The sequence below is a fragment of the Salmo salar genome, chromosome 12 (genome assembly GCF_965601325.2).
Source record: "Salmo salar chromosome 12, fSalSal1, whole genome shotgun sequence".
Lineage (NCBI taxonomy): Eukaryota > Metazoa > Chordata > Actinopteri > Salmoniformes > Salmonidae > Salmo > Salmo salar.
In genome coordinates, this window is record NC_138302.1 from 74,750,602 (window position 1) to 74,762,657 (window position 12,056).

The window sequence follows — 12,056 nt, forward strand, 5'->3', positions numbered from 1 at the left end:
GGTTGTCTGGTACACGCAGTAGAGAGAGGCAGAAAGATATAGAGAGGTAAATCACAATCACTAAAAGACATGGAGCTATATAACTAGCATATTTACATCAATCATCAACATCAATGGTCAGCTGATAGCCCACCCTCTTTTCCCGATGTCAATCATATCTTTAGGAGGTACTGTTACTAGCTTCCTTACAGTTTGTGATGATGAGTGTGTGTTGTTGCAGAAATAAAAATGCCTATGCAAGAACAAAAAGTTGCTACAGAGATATTTGGTATGTTATTTATTTTTCATTTTGAGCACCCCCTGAAAGGTCTGTGCACGGCCCTGCTCCTTTACAGTGTGTTTATTCACAATTTCTGCAAAGATAAATAACTGAAATCATTCAATCAAACTAGTATACATGCACATGAAATGTATAACACACAAAATTAAATTGTATATATTATTGAAACATTAAACAGAATACATTTCACTGTCCCTGTCCCTCCCCTGATACCTGTCCCTCCCCTGATACCTGTCCCTCCCCTGATACCTGTCCCTCCCCTGCAGGTCCCTGGTCCTGTTCCTCTTGAGGAGTTCCTAGAGTTCCCTCGAGGAAGGTCCGGAAGTGCTCTGCTGTGTTGAGCTCAGGTTTCTTCAGCAGCAGGTGACATTTTGGCAGATAATAGGCCGCCATCAGCCCCATGTTACTGAGCAAACTGACAGATACATGGACAATGGAGCGTTCCTTGTCATTCAGACCGGTGTAGATGGGGATGAAGACCACCCAAACCACGCAGTAGGTCAGGGTGGAGAAGGTGATATCTCTGGCCAGGTTGTATTGTCGAATGGGCTTCACAGCCATGAAGGTGCACATGAAGGATATGAGGGCGAGGAGGCCATTGAAGCCCTGCATCAGGCCCAGACATAAGATGGGCTCCACAGGGCATCGTAGGAACTTTCTCACAAAGGTCACCTTTATCTTGGCCAGGTACCGGGATAGAGAGGGCCCCTCCTGGACATAATAGCCACAGATCCCTGCCTGCACACCACAGCAGGCCAGTACCAGCAGCCAGCCTCCAGGGCCTCTCAGTGTATCCAGATGAGACGGAGCCTTCTCAGGGAACTCTGTCACATACACAATCTGTCAAAAGAGGGAGGAGGATGGAAAATGAGCTAATCTATGATTCAAGATACTCTGGGTCTTCCTCACTCATATTCATTCAAATGTCTCCTGGACTGTTGGCTTTCTTTTACATCAAAGAAAACCTATTTACACTATACTGTATATACAAAAGTATGTTTTAATGGATTTGGTTATTTCAGTCACACCCATTGCTGACAGGTGTATAAAATCGAGCACACAGCCATGCAACCTCCATAGACAAACATTGGCAGTACAATGATCTTACTGAAGAGCTCAGTGACTTTCAACGTAGTACCGTTATAGGATGCCACCTTTCCAACAAGTCAGTTCCTCAAATTTCTGCCCCACTAGAGCTGCCCCAGTCAACTGTAAGTTCTGTTATTGTGAAGTGGAAACTTCTAGGAGCAACAAAGGCACAGCCAAGAAGTTGTAGGCCACACAAGCTCATCGAACAGGCCCGCAGAGTGCTGAAGCACGTAAAAATAGTCTGTTCTCGGTTGCAAAACACACTACCAAACTGCCTCTGGAATTGCCTCTGGACTGCCTCTGGACTCACTACCAAACTGCCTCTGAAACTGCCTCTGGAGTTCCAAACTGCCTCTGGAAGCAACATCAGCACAAGAACTGTTAGTCGGGAGTTTCATGAAATGGGTTTCCATGGCCAAACAGCCGCACACAAGCCTAAAATCAACATGCGCAATGCCAAACGTCGGGTGGAGTGGTGTAAAGCTCGCCACCATTGGACTCTTGAGCAGTGGAAACGCATTGTCTGGAGTGATGAATCACGCTTCACCATCTGCCAATCCGACGGATGAATCTGGGTTTCGCGGATGCCAGGAGAACGCTACCTACCTGAATACATAGTGACAACTGTACAGTTTGGTGGAGGAAGAATAATGATCCCGGGCTGTTTTTCATAGTTCGGTCTAGGCCCCTTAGTTCCAGTGAAGGGAAATCTTAATGCTACAGCATACAATTTTTTTTTAAATTTTAAATTTCACCTTTATTTAACCAGGTAGGCTAGTTGAGAACAAGTTCTCATTTACAATTGCAACCTGGCCAAGATAAAGCAAATTAGTGCTACACAAAGAACAACACAGTTACACATGGAAAAAACAAACATACAGTCATTAACACAATATAAAAAAGTATATGTACAGTGTGTGCAGATGAGGTAAGATAAGGGAGATAAGGCAATAAATAGGCCATAGTGGCGAAATAATTACAATTTACCAATTAAACACTGGAGCGATAGATGTGCAGAAGACGAATGTGCAAATAGAGATGCTTGGGTGCAAAGGAGCAGTATGGGGATGAGGTAGATGGATGGGCTACTTACAGGTGCAGTGATCTGTGAGCTGCTCTGACAGCTGGTGCTTAAAGTTAGTGAGGGAGATATGAGCTTCCAGCTTCAGTGATTTTTGCGATTTGTTCCAGTCATTGGCAGCAGAGAACTGGAAGGAAAGGTGGCCAAAGGAGGAATTGGCTTTGGGGGTGACCAGTCAAATATAGCTGCTGGAGTGCGTGCTATGGGTGTGTGCTGCTATGGTGACCAGTGAGCTAAGGCGGGGCTTTATCTAGCAAAGACTTATAGATGACCTGGAACCAGTGGGTTTGGCAACGAATATGAAGCGATGGCCAGCTAACGAGAGCATATAGGTCGCAGTGGTGGGTAGTATATGGGGCTTTGGTGACAAAACGGATGGCACTGTGATAGACTGCATCCAATTTGCTGAGTAGAGTGTTGGAGGCTATATCGCCGAAGTCAAGGATCGGCAGGATAGTTAGTTTTACGAGGGTATATTTGGCAGCATGAGTGAAGGATGCTTTGTTGTGAAATATGAAGCCAATTCTAGATTTAATTTTGGATTGGAGATGCTAATTGTGAGTCTGGAAGGAGAGTTTACACTCTAACCAGACACCTAAGTATTTGTAGTTGTCCACATATTCTAAGTCAGAACCGTCCAGAGTAGTGATGCTGGACGGGCGGGCAGGTGCGGGCAGCGATCGGTTGAAGAGCATGTATTTAGTTTTACTTGCATTTAAGAGCAGTTGGAGTCCACGGAAGGAGAGTTGTATGGCATTGAAGCTCGTCTGGAGGTTAGTTAACACAGTGTCCAAAGAAGGGCCAGAAGTATACAGAATGGTGTTGTCTGCGTAGAGGTGGATCAGAGAATCACCAGCAGCAAGAGCGACATCATTGATGTATTGAGAGAAAAGAGTTGGCTCAAGAATTGAACCCTGTGGCACCCCCATAGAGATTGCCAGACGTCCAGATAACAGGCCCTCCGATTTGACACACTGAATTAACTCTGTCTGTGAAGTAGTTGGTGAACCAGGCGAGGCAGTCATTTGAGAAACCAAGGCTGTTGAGCCTGCCGATAAGAATGTGGTGATTGACAGAGTCGAAAGCCTTGGCCAGGTCGTGATTACAGCTGCACAGTATTGTCTCTTATCGATGGCGGTTAAAATGTTATTTAGGACCTTGAACGTGGCTGAGGTGCACCCATGACCAGCTCGGAAACCAGATTGTGTTCCGGAGAAGGTACGGTGGGATTCTAAATGGTCGGTGATCTGTTGGTTAACTTGGCTTTTGAAGACCTTAGAAAGACAGGGTAGGATAGATATAGGTCTGTAACAGTTTGGGTCTAGAGTGTCTCCCCCTTTGAAGAGGGGGATGACTGCGGCAGCTTTCCAATCTTTGGAAATCTCAGATGATACGAAAGAGAGGTTGAGTAGGCTAGAAATAGGGGTTGCAACAATTTCAGCGGATCATTCTAGAAAGAGAGGGTCCAGATTGTCTAGCCCAGCTGATTTGTAGGGATCCAGATTTTGCAGATCTTTCAGAACATCAGCTGTCTGGATTTGGGTGAAGGAGAAGCGGGGGGGCTTGGACAAGTTGCTGCAGGGGGTGCAGAGATGTTGGCCGGGGAAGGGGTAGCCAGGTGGAAAGCATGGCCAGCCGTAGAAAAATGCTTATTGAAATGATAGATTATCGTAGATTTATCAGTGGTGACAGTTTCCTATCCTCAGTGCAGTGGGCAGCTGGGAGGAGGTGCTCTTATTCTCCATGGACTTTACAGTGTCCCAAAGCCTTTTGGAGTTGGTGCTACAGGATGCAAATTTCTGTTTGAAAAAGCTAGCCTTAGCTTTCCTAACTGACTGAGTATATTGGTTCCTGACTTTTCAGTTCCCTGAAAAGTTGATCGCGGGGGCTATTCGATGCTAATGCCTTACACCACAGGATGTTTTTGTGCTGGTCAAGGGCAGTCAGGTCTGGAGTGAACCTCGGTCTATATCTGTTCCTGGTTCTACATTTTTTGAATGGGGCATGCTTATTTAAGATTGTGAGGAAAGCACTTTTAAAGAATAGCCAGGCATCTTCTACTGACGGAATGAGGTCAATATCCTTCCAGGATACCCGGACCAGGTCGATTAGAAAGGTCTGCTCGCTGAAGTGTTTTAGGGAGCGTTTGACAGTGATGAGGGGTGGTCGTTTGACCGCAGACCCATTACGAACGCAAGCAATGAGGCAGTGATCGCTGAGATCCTGGTTGAAGACAGCAGAGGTGTATTTGGAGGGCAGGTTGGTGAGGATGATATCTATGAGGGTGCCTGTGTTTACAGATTTGAGGTTGCACCTGGTAGGTTCATTGATCATTTGTGTGAGATTGAGGGCATCAAGCTTAGATTGTAGGTGTTAAGCATGTCCCAGTTTAGGTCACCTAACAGCACAAGCTCTGAAGATAGAGGGGGGCAATCAATTCGCATATGGTGTCCAGGGCACAGCTGGGGGCATAAGGTGCTCTATAGCAAGCGGCAACGGTGAGAGATTTGTTTCTGGAAAGGCGGATTTTTAAAGTAGAAACTCAAATTGTTTGGGCACAGACCTGGATAGTAAGACAAAACTCCGTAGGCTATATCTGCAGTAGATTGCAACTCCGCCCCATTTGGCAGTTCTATCTTGTCAGAAAATGTTATAGTTAGGGATGGAAATTTCAGGGTTTTTGGTGGCCTTCCTAAGCCAGGATTTAGACACGGCTAGGACATCCGGGTTGGCAGAGTGTGCTAAAGCAGTGAATAAAACAAACTTATGGAGGAGGCTTCTAATGTTAACATGCATGAAACCAAGGCTTTTACGGTTACAGAAGTCAACAAATGAGAGCGCCTGGGGAATGGGAGTGGAGCTAGGCACTGCAGGGCCTGGATTAACCTCTACATCACCATAGGAGCAGAGGAGGAGTAGGATAAGTGTACGGCTAAGAGCTATAAGAACTGGTCGTCTAGTACTTTCGGAACAGAGAGTAAAAGGAGCAGGTTTCTAGGCGCGGTAGAATAGTGCATAATGTACATACAAAGGTATGGTAGGATGTGAATACAGTGGAGGTAAACCTAGGCATTGAGCGACGATGAGAGAGGAATTGTCTCTAGAGACATCAATTAAACCAGGTGAGGTCACCGCAGGTGTGGGAGGTAGGACAAGAGGGTTAGCTGAGGCATATTGAGCAGGGCTGGAGGCTCTACAGTGAAATAAGACAATAATCACTAACAAAAACTGCAATGGACAAGGCATATTGACATTAGAGAGAGGCATGCGTAGCCGAGTGATCACAGGGTTCAATGAGTAGCTGGACGGGCTAAAGACACAGCGATTCAGACAGCTAGCGGGCCGGGGCTAGCAGGCTAGCAGAAGGGCCTTAGAGGGACGTCGCGATGGAAGAAGTCTGTTGAAGCCCCCTCATGCGGTTACGTCGGCAGACCAGTCGTGATGGATCAGCAGGGGTCCGTGGTGTAAAAATGACAATCTACAATGACATTGTAGATGATTCTGTGCTTCCAACTTTGTGGCAACAGTTTGAGGAAGGCCCTTTCCTGTTTCAGCATGACAAAGCCCTCGTGCACGAAGCGAGGTCCATACAGAAATGGTTTGTTGAGATCGGTGTAGAAGAAATTGACTGGCCTGCACAAAGCCCTGACCTCAACAACATCAAACACCTTTGGGATGAATTGGAACGCCGACTGCGAGCCAGGCCTAATCGCCCAACGTCAGTGCCTAACCTCACTAATGCTCTTGTGGCTGAATGGAAGCAAGTCCCCACAGCAATGTTCCAACATCTAGTGGAAAGCCTTCCCAGAAGAGTGGAGGCTGTTATAGCAGCAAAGGGGGGACCAATTCCGTATTAATGCCCATGATTTTGGAATGAGATGTTCGACGAGCATATGTCCACATACTTTTGGTCATATAGTGTAGATGTATAATATCTCAATGATTCATGTTTGTCTGGTGTTCTATAGGTCTAGGCTTTACCTGCAGTGAGAAGGCTAGGATGGTGGACAGGGTGACTGTGTGGAAGATGGAGCTGAGGGGAAGCTGCAGACGACACACCATGTCCCCCGGCTGGACCAGGAACAGCAGCAGGCAGGCACAGCCCCCCATCATGCTGAGTAGGGACACACCACCCAGGGACCCCCCAGAGGCCCTCACCAGCGGAGAACCACGGTGCTGCAGGAACAGGACCCCCACAGCCCCCTGACAGGCCAGCAGCACCAGCATGGCCAGCAGCAGCCCCAAGGACTCAGGCTGGCCCCAGGTCAGGAAGTCAAAGGTAGGCTTGGTGCAGTTGGTGCTACGTATCAGGGACCACTGGCCATCTAGACACTGGGTACACTGGATGTCCACTGGAGTCAGAGAGGGAGCAGAGACATGTAGTTAGAATGATAGAACCTGATAAGAGTAGAAAGTTTTAAGGCCAGTCTTATAATGTCACCACTCACACCATTCAGTTTTGTAGATGTATTGAGCATTTTTGTTTTACGCAGCGTTTGTCAGCATGTGAGAAAAGTGTAAAGCTGATGTCCATGTCGCTAGAGGAAAATATCAAATAAATCTACAAAACATAATCTCAAGAGTTATCGAGTTTTAATGCATAGATTGATGGAAGTCTGTGAATCACCCACTTCTGCCATTCTGGAAGGTGCCCGGTAAACAGTCAATACAGTCAAAGCAGCAGGAATGGAAGCCTTTCACTCTGCGCACCTGGCCAGGGCCACACTCAGAGGAACAGGTAGACTCAGGGGCCTGCAGCAGAGGTGGTGTCAGAGAGAACCACTTTGCAGAGCGTAGCTGGCACATTGAAATGTTTAGTCCCAGAGGGGAAAATGTGAAAAGCCGATAAAGTGCAACATAATGTTTGATGAGGAGATGCGGGCGGAGATTACCTTAGCACATACTGTATGCCATTGGATGAGGGTGTTATTGATTGACAGGTTCTCATTGAAGGTGCCGACATCTTTGAAACTCAGGTTGTTGTTTCCCCAGACCCACTGTAGTATGTTGTAGCCAATGTTTGGGTTTCCATTACTGTCAAACTCAAAATGACTTCCATTTAGACTGAAGTTAACCTCCTTGAGCACCTCCAACAGCTGCAGGGTGTCAATCAATGTGTTATTTATCTTTGTTAATAGCATGTGTAAAGTACCTTGCACAGCTTCACATAATCATTGTTTGGAGAAAAAAATACTGAGGGAGAATGTACCTGCCAGGGGTAGAGTTTGCTTTTAGCGTCCCTCAGGCAGCTCTTAGCATTGCACCTGAGCACATTGTGCAGTGCGTGTGCAACACTGTAGATGGCAGCATAGACCCTGAAAGCTGACCTCTGCAGTATGGGCTTTGTCACGAGACTTATGTTGTCTGGGGACAGGTTCCAGCAGTCTGGGCATGGGTTCATACTATGGGTTGGCTCGGTATCTGGACCTGGTGAGGGCTGCCTGGCCCTCTCCTCTCTGATCCTGGAGAAGAGTTCCCAAGTGTAGGGTGTGAGCAGGCCCAGGGTCTGGCTGTGGACTGTGAAGGCAATGATAGTGCCCACAGTGTGGATGTTTGGGAGAGTTGACAAGTCACTGTTCAGGGCCCACGCATCGCTGGCCACCCAGACCCCTGTCAGATTCCTCCTGATCACCTGATCACAAACAGCATGTTGGGATCTTACATTGCCCCAGTTCTTACAGACAAATGTATTATTCAGAGGAGGCTGGTGGGAGAAGCTATAGGAGGACGGCTCATTGCAATGGCTGGAATGCAATAAATGGAACAGTATCAAACACAACAAACATCTGGAAACCACATTTGACTCTGTTCCATTTATTCCATTCCAGCCATTACAATGAGCCTGTCCTCCTATAGCTCCTCCCACCAGCCTCCACTGGTATTAGTGTATACCTCTAATCTGAATTTAGATGCTATAAATAACTAGTATTACTGTACTTAAAAGCAGTCAAGCTTTTTGAAAAGCTTCTGAGAAACTTTTTACAACTTTGTAAAATTCTCTAGACCTCTTGTGTGACTTGCTGTCTTACTGACCTCAGTGAAGAAGGCTCTGGCGGGCTGGGAGAGAGAAAACACCACCACCACACCCACTTTGCTCTCTGTGATGCGGTCCAGCATCTCTCTGACCACAGGCTGTGGGTCGCTATAGATGGGGATTAACCCCTCGTACGCCACACAGATGGAGCTCTCTGCTGCCAGGGTAGAAAACTGGCGCTGGCCCTGACGTCCATACTCATCCTCACTGCCTACGACAGCCACCCAGTTCCACTGGAACCTGTTCATCAGACGCACCATGGCCTCCACCTGCCTCTTGTCACTGGGCACGGTGCGCAGGAACGATGGGTACAGACTCTTGTCACTGAACTTGTCACTGGTGGCACTGTAGCTGATCTACAGGGGGCACATGGTAAAGAAACAGATGAAACAACAGTAGATTACAAACAAACGGTTATGTCTATACTCATTGCAGTTGTATCTCATATGTTCATCTTAGTTTCACCACAGCACACAGTTCAATCGAAATTACATTTAAGGGATTGTTGTAGAGGGACAAAAGCTGTATTCTTAATTTTTTTTATCCCCTTATTTTTTGAGGATGTTATTGTTTGCATTGAAAGACAACTTTCCAACATGTGACCAAACAAACCTGTGGCATGAGGAAGAATCCCAGTAGTTTTGCTATGACTGAGACCATCTCTGAGGTGGAAGGGCCGATGACAGCCACCACACGGGTCACATAGTCTGTGTAGTTACACATGATGGCCAGCTCCCGGCTGGAGCCCTCTGTGAGGAAGAAGAGGGTGGGCTTCACGATGACGGCAGACTGCTTGCAGGTGTCGAAAATCTCATAGCCCAGCCTGATGCCAGGGAGTAGGGTGGAGTTGGCGTTGATCTCATCCACTGTGTACTTCATCACCAGGGCCATACCCAAACCAAACTTATTAATACTGCCATGCCAAACACAGGACAGGGAGGGGCTGTTATAGTGCTCTCCATGATCAGATGATTCAAACATATTAGAAGCAAGCAATAATTAGAATGAGACATGTGCAATCTGGGAATACGATTACAGTATAAAGGCACTAGACAGAACAAACATCATATTCAGACAAAAGTACATTAATCATTCACTATAAGTGGGTCTTGTGTTACTGTACCTGTCACAGCTAATGCTGTCCGGCTCTACTCTCTGGCTCAAGTTGCTGGTGAGATCATTGATGGGGAAGAGCCCCCCGAGGAGGATGTCTCCCGAAGAGTTGAACAGAGTTGTAGTGATGTTCTGGAACCATGGTGGAGAGCTCTGACTACACCCTGCTCCAAACAGCCAGCATAGAACCAGCAGTCTCAATGCTACTGCCATGCTGCTGAGGGCAGGAAGAGACATGTTGGGAGGACATGGCAAACGTCAGAGAGTAAAAAAGGCATCATCAAATGAGAGTTTAAAGAGATGCATTGATAGAGAAATAAAGGGTGAGAGGAAGGGAGAGAAAGAAGAGACAGAGTCAGCAGCTGATGCTGTGAGAGAAAGGTCATTTGCCAACCAGTTACAGAGTGATGGAGAGGCTCACCTGTATGGGTACATTCACAGCCCAGCGAGTCAATGGGGAGAACTGTTCTATCAGTCTGTCTGCACCTCCTGTGTCTACTGTATTGTGATGAGTGGTGAACTGAATACCTGGGGTCAGGCTGTCCTGTGCCAGACTACAGGTCTCATCACAGGTGTGCTGTTGCTGTCAGCATGACTCCGGAGGTGCATTTGCATTTAAATTGATGGTGCATGTGAAGATGTTTGAAATGAGACACCAACATATGAAAATCACCAGGTGACAGGTTCTTGTCCCACACTTCCTGAGCATTTTATTGTTATTTGCTTGTGGTTGGCTGATCAGACCTCATCAGTGTAGAGTGTTGTTGGGGGTTAGAAGATATCAGCACTTTAATACCACATACCTGATTTGCACAGTTTTTTATAAGACAGTAAAACCTCACTGGTGACCATGTATGTGTTTGATGAGTCCCTGTGGTATCTCCATTTCATAGATCTATAATATTTAGAAAATCAGATGTCAGGTGGCAAATCAACAGAAGCCTATTTGTCTCTCTCATGTCCTTTTCTGCTGCCGGGGTCATTTCATGTTTTCATGTATCTGAACTATTGCCATTCAGGCAGGCTGAAATACAGCCGGTATGACGAGTTTCGCATATGATGAAACAGCTCAGATACACATCAAAACATAAAATGACCCCAGGAATCGATAGAACATCGCTCAGAGATGCACCAAAATGATGTAACATTCAAAATGGGTGAACCTTTTCTTTAAGGTTGAGTTGAAGTTGCAGTTGAAGTGTGACAGCTGAGCGTTTCTGTTTTCTCTCTTTATGATTTTTGTATATTTGTATTAAGCCCGTATTAAGGTGTGTGTTTGGACACTAGTTAAAACAGGCACTGTAGTCTTTCCTCTATCTTGTCTGAGATCTTGACGTGAGCAAGTAGGCACATTGTGATGAAACTTGATGTTTCACTTTAGTACAGGTTGTCTACTTTCCCCCCAAGTTTTTCCTTTTTACCTTCAGTTCATGATATAAAATGCTCTAACACAGACAGCGTTTTACATTTCTATTCATTATACACATTTTTGCTTGTTTGCATGTGTACACTACTGTGAGGTGGGTTTTGTGTCGGTGCATCTGTGCACCACAGGAGGTTGGTGGCATCTTAATAGGGGAGGACGAGTTCGTGGAATTGGCTAGAGCGGAATTAGTGGAATGGTATCAAACACATGGTTTCCATGCATTTTATTCCATTCCAATTGCTCCATACCAGCCGTTATTGTGAGCCATCCTCCGCTCAGCAGCCTCCACTGCTATGCACATTGTTCCTGTATTGCAGAAAGATGTTGCGCGGGCAGTAGACTCAGATAAACATCTTGTTTGTGAATGGCATTGTTTGGTTTAGTTCTTCAGTAGCCTAAGCCATGAATCCACCCACAACCTTCCTAAAACTTTCCAGTGATAAGGTTCCAGGACACACACACACACACACACACACACACACACACCACACACACACACACACACACACACACACACACACACACACACACACATTTTCAGATGAAAGACAGATCTACTGTATATATTTTAGCACAACACAGCGTACACTTTCACCACTAGGTGCCAGGTGTGGGTTTATAATACACTGACACACCACAAGAAAACAGGAAGAATGCCAGATTTGCACAGTTTTTATAAGACAGTAAAACCTCACAGGTGGCTTTGTGTGTGTTTGATGTGTCCCTGTGGTATCTCCATTTCATAGACCGGTCACACTTTACTTGGATTGTCCGGATTTTGCATATGTAGATACTCTACTGATCAAAAAATTAATGGTTTACTGAGAACAAATAGGTTACTATCAACAAACTGTCTGTTGATAAGCAACCGCTTGCTAAGTTTACGTTTACGGTTAGTGTTAGGTTTAGAATAAGGGTAAGGGTAAAGGTTAGGGTTAAGTTTAGGGTTAGGATAAGGGTTAAGTTTAGGGTTAGGATAAGGGTTAAGGTTAGGGTTAGGATAAGGGTTAAGTTTAGGGTTAGGATAAGGGTT

At 46.0% G+C, this 12,056-nt stretch overlaps 1 protein-coding gene across 1 annotated transcript; it reads right to left on the bottom strand.

The window, feature by feature from the left end:
- Positions 1-304: 304 nt before the first annotated feature.
- Positions 305-9,872, bottom strand: LOC106565959 (taste receptor type 1 member 3-like). Its single transcript, XM_045692096.2, has 8 exons — positions 9,608-9,872; positions 9,097-9,397; positions 8,484-8,840; positions 7,660-8,082; positions 7,343-7,546; positions 7,082-7,202; positions 6,432-6,802; positions 305-1,120 (listed from the first exon to the last, which is right to left on the bottom strand). The coding sequence occupies exons 1-8, from the start codon at positions 9,832-9,834 to the stop codon at positions 467-469; spliced, it is 2,658 nt and encodes an 885-aa protein (XP_045548052.1). The 5' UTR covers positions 9,835-9,872; the 3' UTR covers positions 305-466.
- Positions 9,873-12,056: the final 2,184 nt, after the last annotated feature.

Excerpts from the sequence above, each read along its gene's own strand:
- LOC106565959 (XM_045692096.2), bottom strand. The coding sequence starts at position 9,834 with ATGTCTCTTCCTGCCCTCAGCAGCATGGCAGTAGCATTGAGACTGCTG. Across the intron at positions 7,547-7,659 it reads GCAAACTCTACCCCTGGCAG|CTGTTGGAGGTGCTCAAGGA; the intron begins GTACATTCTCCC and ends GACACCCTGCAG. Across the intron at positions 1,121-6,431 it reads TCCTAGCCTTCTCACTGCAG|ATTGTGTATGTGACAGAGTT; the intron begins GTAAAGCCTAGA and ends CTCTTTTGACAG.